Raw genomic sequence first — 22,325 nt, forward strand, 5'->3', positions numbered from 1 at the left:
CTTCTGCTCAGTCAACAATGAAATGATCACCACAGAGCTGGAGTTGAGCCAAAAAAAGGAAGGGGAAACCCCAATGTTTATATTCTAGATCTTTATATTCTAAACAGGCCATGAATGAATGAAAGACATGTTTTTTATGTTGAATTTTCTTCTGTTAGTGATTTCTAATTAGGAATCTTTTATTTCAATCAGAATCAGAATCAGAATTCCTTGATTTATCCCCGAAGGGAAATTCTTTTATTTTGAAACTTTTGAAGCAGACATAAAAGAAAATCAGTCATCTCTGAGATTTGGTAGCACTAATTACTGTATCAATGTTTAAATGTAAAGCTTTGGGAATACTAGCTCCAGTAACAGCAGACAGTACACGTGCAACTCTAGATCAAAAATACTTCACATCTGAGCAGTCGCACATTATATGCAAATAGGTTCCCACTTCATTATTAAATACATACATACGAGTCTATTTCAACTTTTGTGTTTAAGCAAAAGACATAATAATATTAAATAAAATGCACCGTAGGCACATGGATATACATTCAGCACAGCTGTCAGTGAGAAATGCAAAAACAGTGTGTTGTCGAGGAGCAGGGAGGAAGACGTGGGAAAGTAGAGGGAAAGAGGGGGTGAAGAAAAAGGAGTAAATTGTAAGGTCTGCTTAGTATGGGGGGAAAAAATTATAACTGAATATGTAGAGCAAATGTATTCCTTATCTTTCGAATATAAATATATTGAATAAATAATAAAAGTAAGTCAAAACCTGTCATCAATTCTAATCTTAAGGGTTAAAACAGAATAAAACAGTGGCAGTCCTACCTGGTGAGCTACGAAAACTACACCCAATGCTACATGTAGGTGGACAGAGGAATGTTCAAAAGCTTGACAAAAACAAAACCAACCCCTTCCCAGTCCCAAACAAACTTAGTAAGTGTCTCTAGCGCCATCTTCTGGCTGAGCCTTTTTTGTTTTAAAACATATCCAATTTTTTTTTTGTTTGTTCTAATTTCTCAACAAACTATGTCAATTTAGTTTAATTTAGCATGAAGCAAACAAGGCACTCAGTAAAAATGACATCATGAACACATTAGGAAATATGCCTTTGCACTCTTGAAAAAAAACAGACTTTGCACATCCTGTAAGTACAGTCCATCCATTGCCAGACATCCAGAAACATCTAAAACATGCGGGGGCAGGAGGTCCTGGGACCAGGACTGAGAAAGACTGGATTAGAGACACATGATTTCAAGGAAATTTTTATTTTATGAAGTTTTACATAATTATGGTCTAGGTTGTCCTAATGATGAACGCTCATCACTCCAAGGTTTCATTGTGTTTTCTGTTCAGAGAGTTCTATTGATGGAGCCTCTTGTATTTCTCCTTTGATTTTCCCCTCCTCCTCCTCTTCTTCCTCCTCCTCAAAATTCCTGATCTGGACTCAATGCTGTGCAGCAGCTTCTGTTTATATTTCACTTTCAAAGTCAGGAAACATGTCTGGGCAAACTTCATTACCAAACACAGATCCATTACATTCATTACACTGCACTGAAGCGTCCTTTTCAGAATATTTATATGTTCCTGACATTGTCACGAATAATTTCTTTGAGAACAGTAGATATAATATCTTAGTTTTTTAAATGACACTCCACGTTTTTTAACGCCATGATTTTTAACTCCTGACTTTACAAGCATGACGTGCAGCTTCTCCAGTAACTGCACAGCTGCAGTCACGTAAACACTTGTCTTTGCCTGTAAATGTGTTTCACCCGCTCTTTGCTTCATTCTCTAACACAAACACACGCATATCTAAATAAGATAAACACCGTAAAACCCACTCATAATTGTTTGTTATAATTTGATGACGTAAAGACATATGTTTGTCTTCCATCTTTTTGCGGTTGTGAAATGTGTATATTTTTGGAGAGGAAGCCTGAATGGAAAATCACTCTGAGTAACTAGAAGCTGTTCTTTTTTCCACACGTGACAAAGCACAACTGAATGAATTCTGGATATTTGTCAGGGTGAGCAAATCATAAATGAAAATGAGAGTTTTTATGGACTGGAACAAATAAACCTAAAAAGACAAATGATAATGCATTGTTAGAATAGTAAAAAGATGGGGTTTTTTGTTGTTGTTTTTTTTTTTAACTAATTGATTCTAAAATGTATTGTTGGAATAAGATGAGGAAGAGTCAAAATTCTAGCTGGTGGTTATGTGTAATTAAGCACAAAAATTTTACATATCTTTCAAAAAATATCATGAATTGCAACTGCAATACATTATACACACTATTATTCAGATGTCCTTGAACAACGTTGAATGACTTGCTAAAAGAGGGCAAATAGTAGGAAACACATGTTCAATTTAAACCCATTTTTTATGTGCCATTTGGCACTGATGAAATTTATACCACCTGAACTGTAAGAGCTCAGTGTTCCTTAGGGGGCGAGAAAGTCTTACAGTAAATGGGACGGAAGAAGCCCATACATAGTGTTTGAACACAGGTCTTCCTCTCCACATTAAATCACAGTTTAATTATGTAGAAATGTCTGAGTCATACATTACTCTCACGAAGAAGGACCTCCTTCTCCTAACTCCTTTAAAAGGGCACAAACTTGCTCCTGTTGAGAATTTGTTTGAAAAGAACTTCCTTGCGCAGAGCCATATATCCTCTATTTATTTTATTATATTATTAAGCTATTTATATCTATTTATTCCTTATTTATCTTATTTAAAGGGTTGCTTCATCTGTTTTCCAAATGTTTTTGTTTCCACACACTTCTTTCTCTTACCTGTGTCCTTTCCTCTTAATCATCCCACTTCCTTTTGCTCTATCGTTTTATCTAACTGACTCCAACCCACTTTTATCCTTTAATGGTCAGGTCAGAGAGGTGCACCTCTACACAGGTATTTATAATACTTTTAATTTTAATAATTTAGCAATGGATTTAATGCAAATATGGGAATTCATGTGAAATAATACTGTGCTTAAACATCTTAAGGTCTTTGTGATTATGATTTCTCTTTCTTTTCATTGCAGATAATCACAGACGAGGGATGTATCTACAGATGACTCTGGACGGGAGAGTGTCAGGAAGTGATGCTCAGAACCCTTATAGTGAGTATTTGGCTGATAAATCAGTAACAAATAGTATATGTCTGACCAATTTAGAATGTTTTCCTTTCACAAACATCCATACAGTACACTGGATCATTCGAGGCCTAGAAAATGCAAAAACCAGCAGGAGACTTATGAAGAACAAACATCTATTTATGTATCTGTGTTTCCAGGTGTGCTGGAGCTGAAATCAGTTAAACCAGGCCATATAATCATTAAGGGACAGTCATCATCTCTGTTTCTCTGTGTGGACAGTGGAGGCCATTTGAGGGGGCAGGTAAAGTAAACAAAGAAAAATTTTAATGTAAAGTCTGTGTACTTCCAGTCCTTCCCTAACAGTTTACATTTGTTGTCTGTTTCAGAGGCACTACACAGAGGCTGACTGCACCTTCAGAGAACTGCTGCTGGCAGACGGATACACTCGTTTCCTGTCCTCCCACCATGGATCTCCTGTGTCTCTGGCATCAAAACATTCCCCAGACCGGCACTCAGTCCCCTTCACTCGATTCCTACCGCTTAGGAATACTTTGGCAGGGGAGAGTGTGTCTGAACAACCACCAAACAGTCAGAGATATTTCAACATGGACTCTGACGATCTTCTTGGAATGGGTCTAAATACTATGGTCAGTCCTCAGTTCTCACTGGACAAGTAAAGAAAATGGACAAATAACTGAAGGTACATTACCTTCTGAAACTGTGGGGTTTTTTAATCCACCAGGTAGAACCTGCAGACTTGATTTTATTATGAAATTAGTAGCTTAGTTATTTTGGTTCTTACTATGTTTCAGTTGGGGCAATATTAATGTAACTTATTTATTTATTGTGTATGTGGTATATTTTGATGGTTATTTAAAGACTGAATCATTGTGAGTACAACTTCTGCGATTTTATGGTTAGTAGTGTGAAAGCATGTTTGTGTCTGAGTAAGAAATGGCTCGTGTTGCATCATCTTTTCCTTCTCAATCGGATGTGAATGTAAAGTTCAACAAGCTTAAAATTGTGCTACTCTGGTGTATTTACCAGACTAGACTAAAATAAATAAAAAGTTTCACTTTTGTTTGTCTTTTCAGTTTTGTTTGACTAAGTCTTTCATGCAATGATACAGCTATCTAATGAAACAATTACAGGAAGGATGAATTTTCTCAATGAGAAGAATATATTTAGACCAAAGGTCACTGCTTTCATGGTGAGAGAGTGAGAAAATGGATTATTGTGAACACAGGAGTGCTCTCTAGTGGACGAGTCAGTAATGATGCAGAGGAGGAGCTAAGTAGGTTAATAAGTTTCACTCACTTGTTATACACTTGTTACCTCACTTTTCCACCAAAGTATAGCACTTTCTGCAAATTCTACAGTTTTGGACAGCCGAGTTGTTACAGTGTACAGTTGCTTAGAGAAACAGGGCTATTACTCAACAAAAATATAAAGTTTATTCCTTATTGAAAGACAGAAGGTTTTATATTTGTGAATAGTGATGAATAGAATGCTAAAGTCCTTTGAAACAAAATTGTGATTTTATGTAAATAAAATAAAGACCAACTTAACTTTTTGCTATAGCACTAGCTGAAGAGAGAGATATTTCTGTGCTAAAGTCAGATTGTGTTATGAAATTCCTCTTCATAAAATAACCCATATTCACACAAGCATAAAATACATGTCAGTATGTTGTGGTTTTCCTGGACTGTGATTTTTTTTAACCATCTGGTTTAGAATCACCAGTTTTTGCATATAAAATTTAAAAAATAAGATTAACACATTAACATAAACACAAAACATATTTCCTACTTCAAACAACAAACACGCAGTTTACTTGTAATGTTGAAAATCACACAAACATTTTTGGTTTGTTTTTGTCTTGGATTTGCTTCACTGAGTGAGAAACTCTTCCAGTAATCGTGAATCATGTTTGTTTATTTCACATAAAATTTATTTAAATTTATTTGCCTTTTACTGTCTGTTAAACTAACAGCATTAACACAAAACACTAAAACACATTGCGGAAGCAGTTTACACGTGCCATGTTGCATCAGTACACATAACTTAACATAGGTCACCATTGTGATGTTGTGGAAAGTCTTATGTGTTCCAGTGAAACTGAGAGCATTGTTGTTGGAAGCTATTCCATCTGACAGCTTAGTAGCTGTGGAAAAGGTTGGTCATGGCCATACAAAATTGAGACACAGATTCGATCTGGCAAACACCCATGATTAAATGTTGAGCTAAGAGATGCAGTAGCCTAAGCAGTGAAGGATTAAATGTAACTGTTTGTTGTATTTCATATCCTAAAATAACACTACTATATTTAACAGGCAAATATGATTTTACCAATAGCACAGGCAACCAAATGACACTACTTTTTTTTAAGAAAATTAATAAAATATAGTCTTTATTAAAAACACTGAGTGCATGATTAAGCAGTTAAATACAGAATTTTTTTGCCATAGCAATCAAAACTTTAATACAAATAGGTAACATGGCTTCAGTGTCGCTTCAGGACACACAAGCCAAAAGTACACAAATGTGAACTTTGTATGTGACATACAGAGAATGTTGAGAATTTGGGGTGAGTTTATGAAAGCCTGCCTGTCATGACAGCATTGCTGGTGTATGGTTGAGTTTTGATGATGAATAACATCTAAATTACTGATAATCTATGTGCCTCCACTTCAAACATTAAGCCACAAGGTGACAGCACTAAGACATCATAGTTTCAAGGCACAGAACAGACATTCAAAAAGTCATTTTTATTTCTAACAAGAGCTTATAGCATTAATAAATAACAGCTTACATTATACTTGTATCATGACCCTGAGAATATAATATCGCTGTCTTTTTCTTGCTTTTTTAAATCTTTATATAAAAGTTGCATTTGAGCAACTGGATGGGTATTGCTTTAATAAGTACCTATAAATGAACAAGGAAAGGCAATGAAAAGTATCAAAGCCAAAATTTGTGCTATATTTATATATTATATTTACTTCATTATTCACCAGTTTCTCTTGGCCAGTTTGTTTCTTTGGGACCTGTAGACCTATGAACTCATATTCATTGTTTTTTTCTCCTTCTTTTTCATTTACTTCGTCCTTTGTCAAATGGCACAAATCAACACTCATGGTTCCTAAACTTGAGTAACAAGTGGTTCCCTCAGATACATATTTCCTCCTCTGAACTCTGTGCTTTGTCCTGTACACAGTCCACCTAACAGTGTCCCGTTCAGAGGGTTGCAGATGCCCTCAATGGCATAATAATCTCCCTCTGGATACCCGTCGCCTTCCTCTATTTCCTCCTCTTCTGGATCATCATTGTCCCATAGACTTGTCTTGACATGGGTGTACTCAGTTTGATCCTCACATTCAGTCTCTCGATGGTAGAAGTAGCTAAAGTTGGACACTATGACAGGCACTGGCAGAGATATAGTAAGCACACCAGCAATGGCGCACATCGAGCCCACTAACTTACCCCACACTGTCTCTGGGTACATGTCACCATAGCCCACTGTGGTCATGGTGACAACTGCCCACCAGAAGGCATGTGGTATACTGATAAAGGCTGTATTGGTGTGGTCAGCCTCAGCAAAGTAGATGGCACTGGAGAAGAGGATGACGCCAATAAAAAGGAAAAAGATAAGCAGGCCCAGCTCACGCATGCTGGCCCTCAGTGTCTGACCAAGGATCTGGAGGCCTTTTGAGTGACGAGACAACTTGAAGATCCTGAAAACTCTTACTAACCTGATGACTCTGATGATGGCCAAAGATGTGGCTGGAGAGGCATCATTGTCCTTGGCCAGCTCTGTTCCCAAAGTGACAAAATAGGGCAGGATGGCACTGAAATCAATGATGTTCATGACATCCTTGAAGAAGCGCATCTTGCTGGGTGAGCATGTGAAACGCATGAGGAGCTCAAAGGAGAACCAGCATATACATATGGTCTCCACCAAGAAGAAGGGGTCATGGAAAACACCAGATGGAGGAGGCATGTTCTCAGACACGTTCTTTGCCTGGGAGTGGTACCTGTAAAAATATTCCTGATGGAAAGACATGGCAGACAGGAAAGATAAAGTACAGCAGAAGTATCACCATAATGAAAACACAACAATAACTATAACTTTAAATAATTTAACACCACTTAAGGTAAAAATCTCACCATCTTAGGAAATATGTTTACTGACTTTCTTGCTGAGACTAAGCTTAGACCAGCAGTTAGCTTAAATTAGCACAAACAATTCTGTCCAAGAGAAGCAAAATGCACCTAACAACACCTCTAAGGGCCTGCTGGACCAGGGCCTAAACCAACATTCCTGTTTTGCTAGTTTTGGCCAGAAATTCTTGCAATTCATCTAAAAGTCGAAATTATTACTATCACTTTTGACCCAGGAAATAAACTGAACCAAGGTTCAGTTCAATCTATACCAAGAGCAGCTCTTTTCATCACAAAACAGTTCTGCAGTTTCACACCATTAATTTTTGATTTGGATAAAACTGAAACACCTCAATGTCAGGATAAAATTAGATGGGTGTGAAGTGACCCTAGAGCTCAGTAATAAACACCTCATCAACATTGTCAAGTCTAAAGTAAATGACACAAAGAAAAAGTAATAACATTTGTTGGCTAGGAATTGCCGGACACATAACCTGCATAAAACGACAAACTGATGTTTCCCTTTCTTACCATCTTATTGCTGCTCTTTACATTCACTCAGATGCAAATTTAAAAAATGCATTACAAAATTATATCCTATGTATATACATGTATATGTTTATATAAGTAACTGCATATATTGGTCTATTTTTTAATTACCTATGTATATGTTTGTCCATCTGTAGGATGATCTTGATCTTTGACAGTCTTTATACTAAACTAACCAACTAGTGTCTCCAGCTACATCATGTATTTACTACACAGACATGAAAATGTCTCAACATCTAAGTCAGGACAACAACACAAATAAACTAATTTCCCAAAATGTCAAACTATTCCCTAACATGTAGGGCTATTACTGTATATTCTTTGATGTCATTTTACAAGCCAATACTGAGATACTGTTTTCATGGTAGTGTAATAAACTACATAGAACTTCAATATGTCGTCCACCTTCTCATTGGCTACCAATGTTGACAACATCATAAAAGCGCCTGACATCTGTGGCATTACATTTCAATCATCGTTTCACCTATCTCGTTTTCAGTCCACCTGTCTTTCCATTTTCCGTGTCAGTCAGCATTACATTCAAGCATTAGATAGTGCCCGTTTAAAGCATCTTACACCTAACATCAAGTTAAAAGTGTGAAAACGGATGATATGGATATAAAAGGATCAGTTTAGTATGCTGTAATGGGCTGTGTGTAACGTATCAAGTTTCAGGGTAGTTTAAATAAACCTAGATCATTTCTTATGACTTTCAGTAGCAGGTCAGTGACAGTGTTTATTACTAAAGGTGAACATCTATGTGTTGATCCACTCCAGAGGCTCTCCTAAGACTAAATATAACCCCGTGAGATCTTCGAAGAGAAACATGAGAGCGTCTTGCTCCACCGCTCCTCATCCATCTCCACCTTCGTCACTATCCCACCTCCCTGGCATCTGCAGCTTTGTAACACTGCCAGTGCAGTTCAGTGAGTCTGCCGTTGACTTGGACTGGAGTAAATTACAGTAGTTTCCTGGCAGCTCCCTTGTGCAAAGGCAGCTTGGCCTAGCACAGCAGTCCTGGAAGAATGTGTTAACATGACCCAACGTACATTTGCCATCCTGTGAGACCTTTTAGTCTCTGGTTCTAAGCCACCGGAAGGCTTTGGCTCACCTATGCCTATGTGTTCGGTCACTTGTGTGACCTTTTATTAGCATACCAAACTATCTTCTCACCGGGTCTTGTCTTTCTCTCCTTTTGTTTGTATTCCAAACCCCACCGGTTACTCCCTGTACCCTTTAGCATTTCCTGAATCCGAGTGTATCAAATTTAACTGCAGACTAAAATAATCACACCATGAGCTTCCAGGAGTCTCTTTCTCTCTCTCTCTCTGTCTGTCTCTCGCTGGTCTGCTTCCAGACATATTGGCAAATAGCTGTCCCCATGTCAGTGTTTTTCCTCCTAACACACTGTGACAAGTGTGTTTACCTGCTTCCCATATCAGTCACATCACATCCCATTCAAGACCTCATATGCCGGTGGCTTCATTGGTTTGTATTTTTAAAATAACTACTCATAAAATAATAATAATGTTTACCTTTGACATGAATAAGAATTTTTTTATTTGATTTGATTCAATCTGCAGTTTCCTCTTTCAATGATATTCCCATTGACAGTGCTGATGTTACCTTAAAATCTCTACTCACCATCCTTGACACCTCTTTATACTCAGCAAGATTGTGCTTTCATCAATCACATGTCCTACCTCTCGTGTCTCTTTCTCATTCCTGAAGTCCGGTAGAGTCTCCAGGCAGAAGATGAGGATGGACACCACAATGACCATAACACTGATGATGGCTATGATACGTGCGCCTGACGAGGACTCAGGGTGCTCAAACAGCATCCATAGTCTTCTCTGGATTTCATTGGATGGCAGCGGGCTCTCCTCCTCTTTTGGAAAACCTTCGTCCTCCTTGAAACGGTTCATGATCTCCTCTCCCAGTTCATAGAACATCAGCTCATCCATAAAGATGTCCAAGGGTATGTTGGCAGGCCTCCGAAGCCTCCCACCTGACTGGTAAAAATACAGGATGGCATCAAAGCAGGCCCGATTGCGGTCCAGGAAGAGCTCATTTCGAATTGGGTCAAAGTATCGTGACCTCCGCCTGGGGTCCCCAAGCAAGGAGTCGGGGAATTGGGCTAAGGTGCGAAGCTGAGTTTCATAACGCATCCCTGAGACATTGATGGCCAGCCTTTCACTCAGCGCCCATCCATTTCTCCATAGAGACCCAGACCGCCGGCTCTCTTTCCTCTTCTCTTTCTCATTCACTTTGATCTCCTTCTCTCCTTTCTCCTCACTGTTGAGCTGGTTCTTGAGCTGTTTATCTTTCTCTCCATCACTCTTGTTCCCTCTCCCTCCTCTTTCATCTTCATGTGGGTCACCTCTGTCCATGCCAGGGCAGGGAACGCAACAAATCACTCTCCTTAGAAGTTGTAAAGCTGGACCTAAAAGCAAACCATGTCTAAAACCAGAGTGATAGCTCCATCAGTGGATTTGGATTTCAGCTGATAAGCATTAGAAGCAAAAGGCTGAAGGGGAGATACTATACCAGTGTCTGTTCATCATTAACATCTCATCACAGCAAAATGGACACATTGAGCCAAAAGGCTGCTAAAAAATTCTTGAAGTTACTTAATTATCTTATTTAAAAGGGTAACAACAACAAGTATTTTTGGTACCAAGTTAGTGAAATGAAAGCATTTACTCACTAAGTGTAAAACAGCTGCTGACAGAGACTAATGGCAGGATGAAAAATCACATTGCTGGTCTCCTGTGGCTCATCAGGTTGTCTGTCTTTTTCGCTGTCATCATGTCCGTCTGCGTATACACAAAGTCCCTGTTTGGCTTGGCGGGTCTACCTTTAGTCCACCGGCAGTTCGGTTAAACTCTCTGACCAGGTTGTACACAAACTGTGCTTCCAGTTGTTGGCTAAGGGAACACTCACGGTCTTGCCCTGTCTCTTGCTGCCTCATGTTGTCTGTCTTGAAATTTTTTAGGAATGCTGTCCCGTTGAAATTCAATCTCTGCTACACCTCTCCAGCCCCTCCCTGTCCTTTCCCTCCATTTTAGCTTTGGGGCAAGACAACCTTCAACCACCCTATCAAATATCACCTCTGCCTGGCACTACATGGTGTTAGCCTCTGTAACAAGCATGGCACTCTGACTGAATGAGGCCCCCCACTGTTCATTGACCCAGACGTATTTTACTTTTTATTTAAATGTTTATTAAGTAAAAATAGAAAAGTGTGGAACTCTCATAGTTATTGAAAGAACATATAGATTGATTATTCTTTTCCAGATAAACAGCAAATATTTCATGTGTGATTACTTGCTAATGTTGCTAAATAAAAAGTTTGCATTTACTCACTTGATTTGAGTCCACATCCATAAATTACACTGCATAATCACCAAACATATAAAACTAAATTTCCTGCTCCTGCTCTCTTAAAGTGATAAAAACTCAAATTTCTTTATGTCATCAAACAATATTTAACCATTGAAACACAGAAAACATTTCTTATATTATAAATATAGCAAATTTGCAAACTGTATCAATTTGAATATATGATGCAGAATCAGTGATTATTTTTTGCCTCCAAGTTTTGCTGCATCACCTCATACAAGCAACTGGGTAAAAGTAGCTGTTCAAAATACACACAGGTAAGTCATCACTCGTGTGATTCAACTGTTGCAGGATTTAGATGGCACATTCCTGCCATCTGTTTGAATCTTAGTCTTAGCTACGCCTACTGTATTTCAGCACTGTGTTTCTGAATTTCTGTATTTCTGAAAAGGTTAAGTTTGTTATTAAATTTCTGAGAATTCTTCATAACAAACAAACAGGGTGTTTGCTTGTCATGCATTTTGAAGGCTATTTGGTGGTGTGACTTCGAGGGACTTCAAAGAACACTGAACCCTTTCAGTCCGCCTTTTACCATCATCTCAAAATCGTGACCAGCCTCCGCCAGTTTCTGAATGTGTTGCTTATCCTGGCAGGATTTCTTTGTGTCACACAGTATGCTACAGCAGGGCACGGTCACCACCTGAACCGCCACCTTGGAGTCACTTAAGACTGTGCATGTGGCATCATGTATATGGGGCCAAAGGTTATATGTTACAGTGGCAGCAAAAATGATAATCTTATACTGAGAAAATAGTATGATTCTAGCTTGTATACTTAATGTGAGCTGTCCTCTATCATTAAATATCTAATTTTAATCTACTGGCCCAGACTTGTGACATAAAAACAAAAAAGCAGAAAATTTGCTCTTAAACAAAGGAATTACATTTTTGTTGTTGCTGTTGTTGTATTTTTTCAGCAATGGCTTAAAAACAAAATGGAATCATGGAGTTAGAGGAAAACATAATCATGATAACAACACTAAAGAAACAATTTTAAAATTTAGCATTTTGCATGAATTTGGGGTTAAAACAAGATATAAATAAACAACAAACAAAAAACAACAACATTAACAAAGACTGAAGCAGTCAGATTTACTGTCATTAGTCATAGCTCTTCATCCCTGTGAACCCCCCATAACAGACACTACTGTGTATTACCACCAGAGGGAGGTGATGTTTTGGCACAATGGAGAACAAACTGAGAGAAGCCACTGCCGACATTTCCTCACAGCTGCCCTCAGACACAGAATAAATATACACTGCTCACGTTTGATCACATAACATGTCATCAAATGATATGACTAAGACTACATACTATGAGACTGATAACCCTTATCTGAAGTTGCTTGAAAAGCAATAAACTCCTACAGAATGTGGACAAAATAAATCTATACATGAATCCAAAGTTTTAACACACACACACACACACACATGCACACACACACATATGTATAGATATTATCAACATTGTGTATCATAATCCTGAATAAGGGAATGCTGTGACAGAGAAGTAGGGGTTTCTGGTTCTGTAAAATACCTTTAAATTGAAACTGTTGGAGCTTACGTGGAGCTATGCAGAAAAATCCCGAGATCTTGTGACTCTCAAGAGATGGCTGCACATACTGTACCACCACCAATTCATCAGCACGTAGAACAGTGTGAAACAGCCACTGAGCACCCATAAGTAGAAAACAGATGACTCATCAGGGCCACATTACTACTTCTCAGCAAGTGATCCTTACATCAGCTTATGGTCCTGTGACTCATTGATTCAAGCATTTGTCAAAAAAAGGCAGATTTTTAGTAACTTTCTACCACAAAGCAGGTATGATATTAAGCTTCAAATAACCAAACTGCCTTGATTTTCAAAACCTCTTCCCTTGCCATAATTTACATTGTTTATATCATTAAGGATTGTCTGTGTTACTTTTTATTCCATCTGATGGCTCACCTATAGAGCTTTTGTAATTCTGATTCATTTACTTAAAATGACTGTAAAGCATTTAATTTTCATGTTTACCGCCTTGAGGAAACCTCCTATTTTTTTTTCCATTTTCTCCCAAATCTTAAAATCTCTGCTATTGGGCCCAAGAATAGAATTATTCTCCATCAGTTAAGAAATACTCCAGATGCTTATGATCGCAGCATGTTGGTGTCTGGTTTCACAGATATTAGAAGTTAAAGTTACAACATGCAGCGGTAAAGAAAAACAGCTCTTGGATTACCTCATTGTTATCAAATATCACGCCACCGTTACAGCTGACCTCACAATTATGGATTAGCATTATATGACAAGTCTTTATTTTAGAAGCTCAAATGGCTTAATGCAGCAGCCACTTTCTAAAAACATGACAGCTGGACCCTCCTGGAAATACTGGCATCAAAATATGCCATATTCTTAAACTTCCAGTCATAAATTTAATGTGTCATCCTTCAGTTTCATACAAGACTTATTTTTATTGTGTCTTCACTTCATGCTGGATTATATCAGTCACTGTATTGAGGTATCCTGTTCCTGACAGGCTGATGTTAACTGTGACAGTCAGCACAGAATGTTATAGTCTGAGTCAGTCTGCACAGGAGCACACATTTTCAGTTAGAAACGGTAAACAAACTGACACACCGTTCATGTCACTTTTTTCATTTATTTTAAGTTCATTTCAATGATTTTAAGCAGTTTTAATGTCTCTGAAAAAGCATCTCATGACTTTTAATCAGTTGTTCATTCAAGCTGCTATGGAGATTGGTTCACATTAGGTCGCGTTGACATTCATACACTTTAAGTCTCAATAGTAGAAATATGTTCAATTATGACACTTTATTGATATGTTTCTATTTTTTCTTCAAAATATAAAAAGATAGATCATGAACATTCCGTTGAAATAGACTTTATACAGTTCTTGATGAGTTGCTCTTTGTGTTCCAACATTTCAAAAATAAAATCCGGCATAAGTCCCAACCAGATACTCCAGTGACCACCTCCTCCCCATTCACTCTCCTACTAAGACCGTAGTACAATGGACTAGTACCTAAGTCTGTTTTATACAATTTGATGACATGTAAAATGAACATAAAACTTTTATCTTTGGAATGCTTACATAAATGATGTTAATCTATAATATTAGATATATTGATATGATATTATGATGTTTGTTAGATTCTTTCAAAATAAAATGAGATCATAAATGTTAATCATAAATGTATTAGAAAATTCTTTTCAGAACGGTAATATTTCCTCTAAAATGACTCTCGTCTTTTAATTGTTGTAAAATAAAATTTTTTTTTTAGGTTAGTGCGATTGCTAAGTCACTCTATGGAAAACCATAAAGCCACTACATGTGGTTGCACTCAACTGAACTGATGACAGAACATCTGCATCTCAGGGAGCATACAGTAAGTGTCAATCAGTGGCATTCGTGGTGCAGATTGCATACTATGTCCTTAATGAAGAATAAAAGAAAAACAGAAAGTCTATTCAACAGAAACAGGCACATAAAGAAATAAAATTGGATATAATAGTGGATGTCATCCAAGGACCACCTAACGCTTTCCGTATACCTGGAGAGGGCATGTCATAATATTGTTACAACATTAGCCGTTTAAAAGTGGCACCTACTTACCATACAAAGCATCTTTGTTATTTTGGTTATGTGAGTGGCAGGTACACATGAAATCATATACATTTTGTAACAAGATGCAGAAAAGAGATTGAGAAAATAAAACAGACTTAGCACTCTCAACATTGTAATTCTTTTCAACATGACTAAATCAAATGGCAGTATTACGCAATAGAAAAGGAAAGACATCTTTTTCAGCCTGGTTTGGCAGAGTAATCACAATGTAGAGAATGAAGAAATGGCAAACTTAACAATAAACATAAAGAAAGAAAGAAAGAAAGAAAAAGACAGTACTTGGCTATGAAAACGCAAGCAGCTGGGTGAAGCACAAAGTTTTTGCAAGTGTGCACACCATTGCTAGAAGTTAACCTCTGAAATATTCATAAACATCTTTGTGACCATCAAAGCCATAGTTGCTTAATGCCTTCCAAAAAGGGAACTGAAATTGGGAGTTTTAAAAAGATACGGGACCAAAACAAAATCCCATGGAACATTTTTTTTTTTTTTTTACAAATAGACAGAAGTTTCTACAACCTGTAAAACCTTGAATAGTCTATGTAGTCTACATCACACAACTGAGTCTCATATTCTGGTGAACCTCCAAATGTAATGTGCTAGGAACAGACAGAGGACCATTCAGCTGCCTGAGCTGAGCCCTGGACCAGCAGGGCCTGAAACTCACTTTGAATACCAAACCAAGGTAGATGCGCTCTTTTGAGAGCACTCAACAGTGAGATGATTTTTCAGCAAGACTTCTTTTTTTCACATCAATCTCCCCTTGGTGGACACTGGTATCTCTCATTCTCTCTGTCTTGCAACACTTACTAGTACTTAACTGACATCATTTTGGAAGCTCTGGGTCTCTTTGATTGGTGCTCACGTCTGTGTTTGTGTGCTGTAATGAGCTGCCAACTAGCCAGCTGGATGACGCTATCTCCATGAGTAATGACAGATGCAAAAACCTGATCATCTAAAAAAACGAAGATGAGCTACCTCTACACACTCATGCTGTCACTGTGAGTGTGAGTAGTTTTCGGTTGCCTCTCAGAGGAAGACGTTTCTGCTCTGCGACACGGCACAGTGTTCATCGTTATCAAGACTGGATTCATGACAAACAATGACGGGAGACTGAAGGGGATGTGTCAAGACTCTGCTCCCCTCCTCGAGAGATTATCAAGTTACAACGCATGCGTTTTTTTACACATCACTGTGAGGTGTTCACATTATCGTCGTCTATATACTAGAATTTATTATGTTAGAATGAAAATAGCAAAACACCTACATCCACACACACCATCGACACACCTGAGTCCTTTAAACCACACACAAACTTTGGAATGGCAGTTGGTTCCATGCAAACCTGAAATCTCTCTTGATTGTTCATCCATGTAGGAAATTTCATAGCCTGTTAATGGTTTTTATTGGAAAACCTGCACTTGTACTCCCATTTTTCTACTTCGGACTAGTGGAACAGAACTGCCTATCCCAGCAAAATCCTGCCATGGGTCAGCCAAGGCCTTTATGAATCTCTTTAACACTGAGGCGGTAAAGATACTCTCGAGGTTCTCCATTTGCCCTGCTACAATCATGAGACAAGACGTGTATTATTGCCAAAAAAAAAAAAAAAAAAAGCTAATTATGAGCACTAATCAAGCAGTCAAAGTTGTAGTATGGAGAGCTGTTGTTTTAGAACTGCTGCTGCTGTTACTGCTGCTGCTACGGTAGTTGTGCAAATGATTCAAGGAGGAAAACATAGACTTTTAACAATAAACATCCTTTGCGCAAATGCTATAATTTGGCAAAGTCTTGAATGATCGCTATTGATCGAATGGTTGGAAAATGTACCGCTCAATGCATAACAAAGTAAAACTATGGAAGTGGTCAAAAAGACTGGAATGAGGAATGTAGGGCAGTAGTAGCAGAGAGATTTCATCAAACAAAACATAGTTCAGGTACTTTGCAAACATACATGTTTCAATATTCACATTTTTTTTTTACTTTTCAAAACAAAATATAGCTCTTCTCTTTCATTATAATCTTTTTTAAAACATTAATTGCATATAACATTTTTTTAATTCATTTTATATATACTTTTTTTGTATCTCTAGCACCCTCGTCTTTTAACTAAGGGCTTGCAGAAAAGACAGTCATGCAAAGTAGTCATGCTGGTAAACAAAGTTACAAAAATGCATTATCTTTTTTTCTCATTTGTTTATCTCAGCGTCCATCCTTTGTCATCCCTGTGTCTTTGTAGGCAAGAGTCTGTCATTGCTCAGTCTTTCAGAAAAGCATTTTGCCGATGCTTTTGGGGAAAACAACTTCATCCACGCACCACGACAAAATATTCACTTCTCATTGTTTTCCAGGGTTTTAATTGCATTTCATGATGCCAAATTTTCTATTTTTCTAACATTTGCATCTGATTTTTTTTTCTTTCTTCCATTCTGGACCAGACATAAAACTCCTCCAAAGCCATGGATAGTTGATTTGTTTATCAAAATATAGATTTGTTCTATTTGTACACTTCCACACTTGCTCTACTCTTGGTCCATTTCTTCTCATTCTCCTGTTCTCCCAAGGTTCCCCTGATGGGCCATCCTTTGCTTGACATTGACTTGCCTGTGAGGCAGTCGTTGGCGGCAAGATGGACGAGAGAGAGAGAGAGATGGGGCAGTATTCATCTGGGAATTCTTGTGCCTAATTGGCAGTGTCGCCTTTGTGTTAGGGTTAACTTTTATCTGATTGGTCCCTTTAAAAAATGACAACACAGACTTTCCAGCTAATGGATTATGTGATGTAAAGTGTTCTTGTGGTAGGAATGGTCTTTTCATTGTAATTACATCTAATAGGCAGGCCAATATCCCTCGATACTGAAGATAGACAATCGTCTCTGGGACTTTTGTCTCCTTTAGTCAGTCTTTTTGCTCCTCATGACAGCACTATGTCAGTCAGACTTGTGAAAAATACTTGTAATATTTGAAATGTGCATATGGGGATGGGATTCCAGTGGCAGTTAAAGGACTGAGTACTTTTAGAGTAATGACTGTAGCAAACAGAGACAACAGCCAGTATAAGGATGAGTACAAACCTCATCCAAAATGGAATAGTTCTCCTAATCGACTGTACAATACAGAAGGTCATTCAGCAAGTGCATGCTACAGGACCTTTGGTATCCCACGTGGATTTCTGGGTAAGCCCATGGCAGTACATGAGAGATAAAGATAAGTCTTTTTCCACCAGTTTTTCCTTATGGTTTCAGTTGAGTCTAAATGAGCAGTAAGTGCTAACAAGTTTGAGCTAATGCTACATGTGCTTCATTTGTTTAACTTCATAGTTAGTGCTGTTTTTATTATCTCAGTACTTGTGAAAAGGGCAGTGTTTCAGTCTGATAGCAGTGAATGGAAGACATAGGTTCAGTGGCGATCATGCTGCACAAGTACTAAACTTGAATGAGGGACTATAGAATGGGTGTTGGTAAATACTCTGCATTTGTAATCGATTTCATATGCACTGTCTGTATTTTCTTTTTTCTTTTTGTTTTCAAATGTCAAGGGATTTAATGAGAAAAACCAATCCTTTGTCTCTCATGTACTCTATATTTTTCTTCACTTCAAAGGAACCCAGGAGGAAAATGACATCTAAAAGATCCTTTGAATGCATAAATTCCTCTCTCTTTGAACTCTTGATGGATTAAGTCAAGTTATTTCCCAGCCAACAAATGCTACAGTATGTTAGCAGAGATGCTACATTGTTCATTCAGTCCTTCATGAAGACAAGTGCATGTGTGGGTTTTTTTTTGTTGTTTTTTTTTTCTGAAACTTGTGAAGTTGCTCAGTTGTTCAGCACTGTAGATGGTACCGAGTTGGTCATCGTACAAGATGGCGAGTATAATGTTGTCAGAGATATTTCATCTGGAATGTGTAATCAGGAGTCCTCGTCTCTCCCAGAGTGTGTCAGTGCAATGCTCAGTCTGTTAGCCGAAAAAAAGGGAGGGGGGAAAAAGGTCAGTCAGACAGTTGTCAAAAATGTAGTCGTAAATGGAGTTCCAAGAGGCTGCTTTGGTAACAACGTGAGGAGCAGACCATAAGACTTTTTTAATTCGTGATTAACCTCTGGTCTCCCTCTTGTCACCCCAAAAATCTCCTTTAAACTGTCCAGCCGTGTCACACCTGTTGCTTACGTGGCTCCCGCCGCAAATTTGTGTTTACCGCTTACTGACTCCTCATTAGAGAGAAGGCGAATGCTAGAAACTTAACACTGTGAAGACAAGAACAAAAATCCATTAATATTAAGCTCACAGAGAATACACATATCTTGTAATAAATTATGTTCAGTGAAACAGAAACTTAACTTGTAGCATTACAAATAAGCACTTGTATCTATATTGGTCAAAAGAAGAAGTACTCAACTAATGCAAACCAGTCATAAATAAATGATTTTTCTTTTCTTTTTAATTTTCTAATAATTTGGAATTTGTCAATTACATGGATTTCCATAACACAGTTCCACAGTGCTACTAACATTATATACAATAAGGAAGTAATCAGGGATTACCATTACCTGTAAACTGCAGGTTAACTGTGCATGTCAGAAATAAGTGCACAAATTTAAGATGTAATGACAACTCTAGTAAAGCTATTAAAAAAACAGTCTATCCCAGCATACAGACAGAAAGTTGACACATGAGTTACTCTTGAACAACAAAATTGAGAAAAGAACTGATGGCTGACAATGTTAGAAAAACAGACAATAGACTGAAGTAAAACAAGCTGCCAGCCAACTGACCAGCACCATGCTCTCCACTTTGCCAGATCTCAACAAACAGAGCTACCATCTTTACAGGAGTGAATTTGAAAACAGTGCATTTCAAACAACAAAATTAGGTGATAGGAAGGAACAGTTAGTCACTGACGTGTGTGCGTGTGTGTGTGTGTGTGCGTATGTGTGTGAGGGTGCAAACATATTCATTTGAATGATATGTACACTTCACGGAAAAACACATTTTTTGACAGATGGGCATGTACAAACATACTGAATGCCATTCATGGATGAGTTTGTCACATTTAAGAGAGAGATTCATGTACTTTGTGAAGAAAGTAGTGGAATTACATATTCAGTTAACAACACTTCAGGAAGTGTTGTTAACCCCCAGCTTAAGTGATGCATCATGCAAACACAGGTGCAAATTCAAGAAAAAGTTTGTCAACAACAGCAGGTTGAACATTTAATTCTTTACCTACAGTCATAACAAACAATTCTTGTCTCACCCATGCTGGCATCATGCGTTATTTACTGGGAGATTAAACACTTCCGTAGTGGTCTCACCAACAAACATCAACCCAACACAGTTATTATCCTTCACTGCAAATGCATTAGCTCTTTCCGTCTGCTCTTGCTCCACCCTCCTCCTCTGTCAATTTCCATTTTACAGTTGCAGTTTTCCTCCAGAGAAAAGCTGTTAGCAAGACACAATTCATACTTTTTAAAGACCAGTTGTATGTTAGGGATTTAATTAACTGAGACTAAAGGCCCTCATACATCATACAAGAAACTGCAGCATACACTATGAGGACAAGCCAGCAGCTATTAATCTCACCATGGATGCTCGAACATTAAGCATGGACTTTGTAACTGCATTAACATAGTATTTTGATGTAAATTTAGAATTGAATTAAAGTTGTATTAAATACAGATGCAATGCCGTGCCCCATGATGTGGATCTTAATACGAATCAAAGGAATTTGCAATGCCCTAAATATATCAAAATCAGAGTTTCTGTAACAGATTTATAGATTCCTGTGTATGCCTTCTTCTGTTACACTTAAGCATTTGCAAAACGGTACACACATACACAAGTCAAAAGACATTATCCATTATCTGATCCTAAAACACCACTGTTTGTTGGGACATAAGCCAGACTCTCCTGTCTTTTTTTTTCCTGTCTTTGTTCTGGCACCAGCAACATCCTGAAACAGTGCCAAAGCAGTGTTATTTGTGTTGCACGCAGACATTATTTTGGTCGCTGGTACTGTAAATCATAACAGTTTACTGACTGATGATACAAGAAGGTCAAAGTTACATTTAAATGTACATTATTCATATTTCTACATTAACTGAAGACATGGGATATGCATAGAACTGAAAACTGTTAACTAGCATGGCTGAAAATGTTATAAAGCTGAGCCTTGTGATGTCCTTAAAAGACTTCTTGGTGAATGTTGATCAGTGCAAGAGGATCAATAGTTGCTTTACCACAGTGCGCCCAGCATTACACTATGGGTACTTTATTCCATGAAAATTAAATAACTTTGATTTAGTGGATAATACCAGCTAGTTTAACAGCCTCTGCTGTGTGCTCCACATGTACCATGTGCTCACACCTTTCAGGATATATTAGCAACAACCACTGAAATATTTACATTTAATGTACATTTATAGTAAATTGATATTTAGTAGAATACAGTGCATTTACCCCGTACAGGACCAGATCTTGTCAAACGTCAACCCAAACACACTCAGAATTATCCTTTGCATTACAGCTGAATTAATAATAGTATGCTTTTAAAAAACAAACAAATCATGGAAATGATACAATAAAATAACAAAAAAATGTTCTTCGATTTTGAAATACAGAGTAATATGTATATATAACCAGAAAGCCAGGTTCTGTCGCTAAGTGGTAATGCCAGTTTGGCACTTTGAACAATTAGCTGGACAAAACCATTCACTTTTTGGATGTCACACACAGTAAATCACTAAAATTTCTGCCCCACTCTCACAAAGTATACATCGATATATTCATTTCATATGACTTTAATGTATTCACATGTGTAGATACAGATATGTACATGTTCAATAATGTCCTGACCTAGTAAGAATTGCTTCGAAGGTTTAGCTAGTTAAATCTAGCTAGTTTGCATGAACTCCTAAATTGACATCAGAGCCTACAGGGGCCTCATAGAGGCACTTTAAACATCTACCTGTTTTGTTCACTTAAACAATGTTTACATCAGAGTGTCCTATTTGATCTGCACTGGCCACAACTGTGTTGTATGATTCTTCATACTCAACAGAACCACTGTTATGACAGTCTTCAGATCAGCTTTGATAAAATAGAAAAGTAAATATGGACCTATACATTACTTCTATATAATAAATGTTAAAATTAAAGTGGCTTTGTGTGATATTTATTATTTCCCTCACCCACTGTCAGTCAATTGTAGCCTGAAAGCAAGACATTACACTGCAGATAAATAGGACAGACATTTTCTAGGACTGCAAGAAAATGTAGTGTTATTCAAAGTGTCTGCAAACTGTAACATCCACATTGTGGAGTCGTTTGAAAATTATACAGTATGCATGTGCGCTTAAAAGGTTTAATGAGGGTTTTTGCACTGTTGTGACGTAAGATTAGCGTTTCAAGATTGAACCTAAGTCAATCAATGCGTGTCACTGTACACTTGCTGGAAGTTAAATCAATTTAAAAACATACTATACCAGTACTT

The 22,325-nt window shown here is 37.7% G+C and overlaps 3 protein-coding genes across 5 annotated transcripts in view; 1 reads left to right on the top strand and 2 right to left on the bottom strand.

The window, feature by feature from the left end:
- The first annotated feature begins 2,163 nt into the window (after positions 1–2,163).
- fgf21 (fibroblast growth factor 21) lies at positions 2,164–4,194 on the top strand. Its single transcript, XM_046377320.1, has 4 exons — positions 2,164–2,905; positions 3,039–3,116; positions 3,290–3,393; positions 3,479–4,194. Exons 1-4 carry the CDS (start codon positions 2,758–2,760, stop codon positions 3,767–3,769), a joined length of 621 nt encoding a protein of 206 aa, XP_046233276.1. The 5' UTR covers positions 2,164–2,757; the 3' UTR covers positions 3,770–4,194.
- An 812-nt stretch (positions 4,195–5,006) lies between these two features.
- LOC124052549 (potassium voltage-gated channel subfamily A member 2-like) lies at positions 5,007–11,550 on the bottom strand. 2 transcript variants are annotated; one of them, XM_046376943.1, is made up of 3 exons: positions 10,510–11,550; positions 9,506–10,245; positions 5,007–7,140 (listed from the first exon to the last, which is right to left on the bottom strand). In XM_046376943.1, the coding sequence occupies exons 2-3, from the start codon at positions 10,190–10,192 to the stop codon at positions 6,235–6,237; spliced, it is 1,593 nt and encodes a 530-aa protein (XP_046232899.1). In that variant the 5' UTR covers positions 10,193–10,245; positions 10,510–11,550; the 3' UTR covers positions 5,007–6,234. The 2 variants fall into 2 exon arrangements, with proteins under 2 accessions (XP_046232899.1, XP_046232898.1); XM_046376942.1 differs by having other exon boundaries at positions 9,506–10,262; positions 10,510–11,549.
- Positions 11,551–13,828: 2,278 nt separating this feature from the next.
- The window catches only part of LOC124052547 (potassium voltage-gated channel subfamily C member 1-like), a 48,112-nt gene continuing 39,615 nt past the window's right edge, over positions 13,829–22,325 (bottom strand). For both annotated transcript variants that reach the window (XM_046376940.1, XM_046376938.1), the window contains one exon: positions 13,829–19,077. In XM_046376940.1, the coding sequence (XP_046232896.1) occupies positions 19,064–19,077 (14 nt within the window). In that variant the 3' untranslated portion in view covers positions 13,829–19,063. The remainder of the gene's footprint in view (positions 19,078–22,325) is intronic.

This window comes from Scatophagus argus, chromosome 21 (genome assembly GCF_020382885.2).
Source record: "Scatophagus argus isolate fScaArg1 chromosome 21, fScaArg1.pri, whole genome shotgun sequence".
NCBI classification, from domain to species: Eukaryota; Metazoa; Chordata; class Actinopteri; family Scatophagidae; genus Scatophagus; species Scatophagus argus.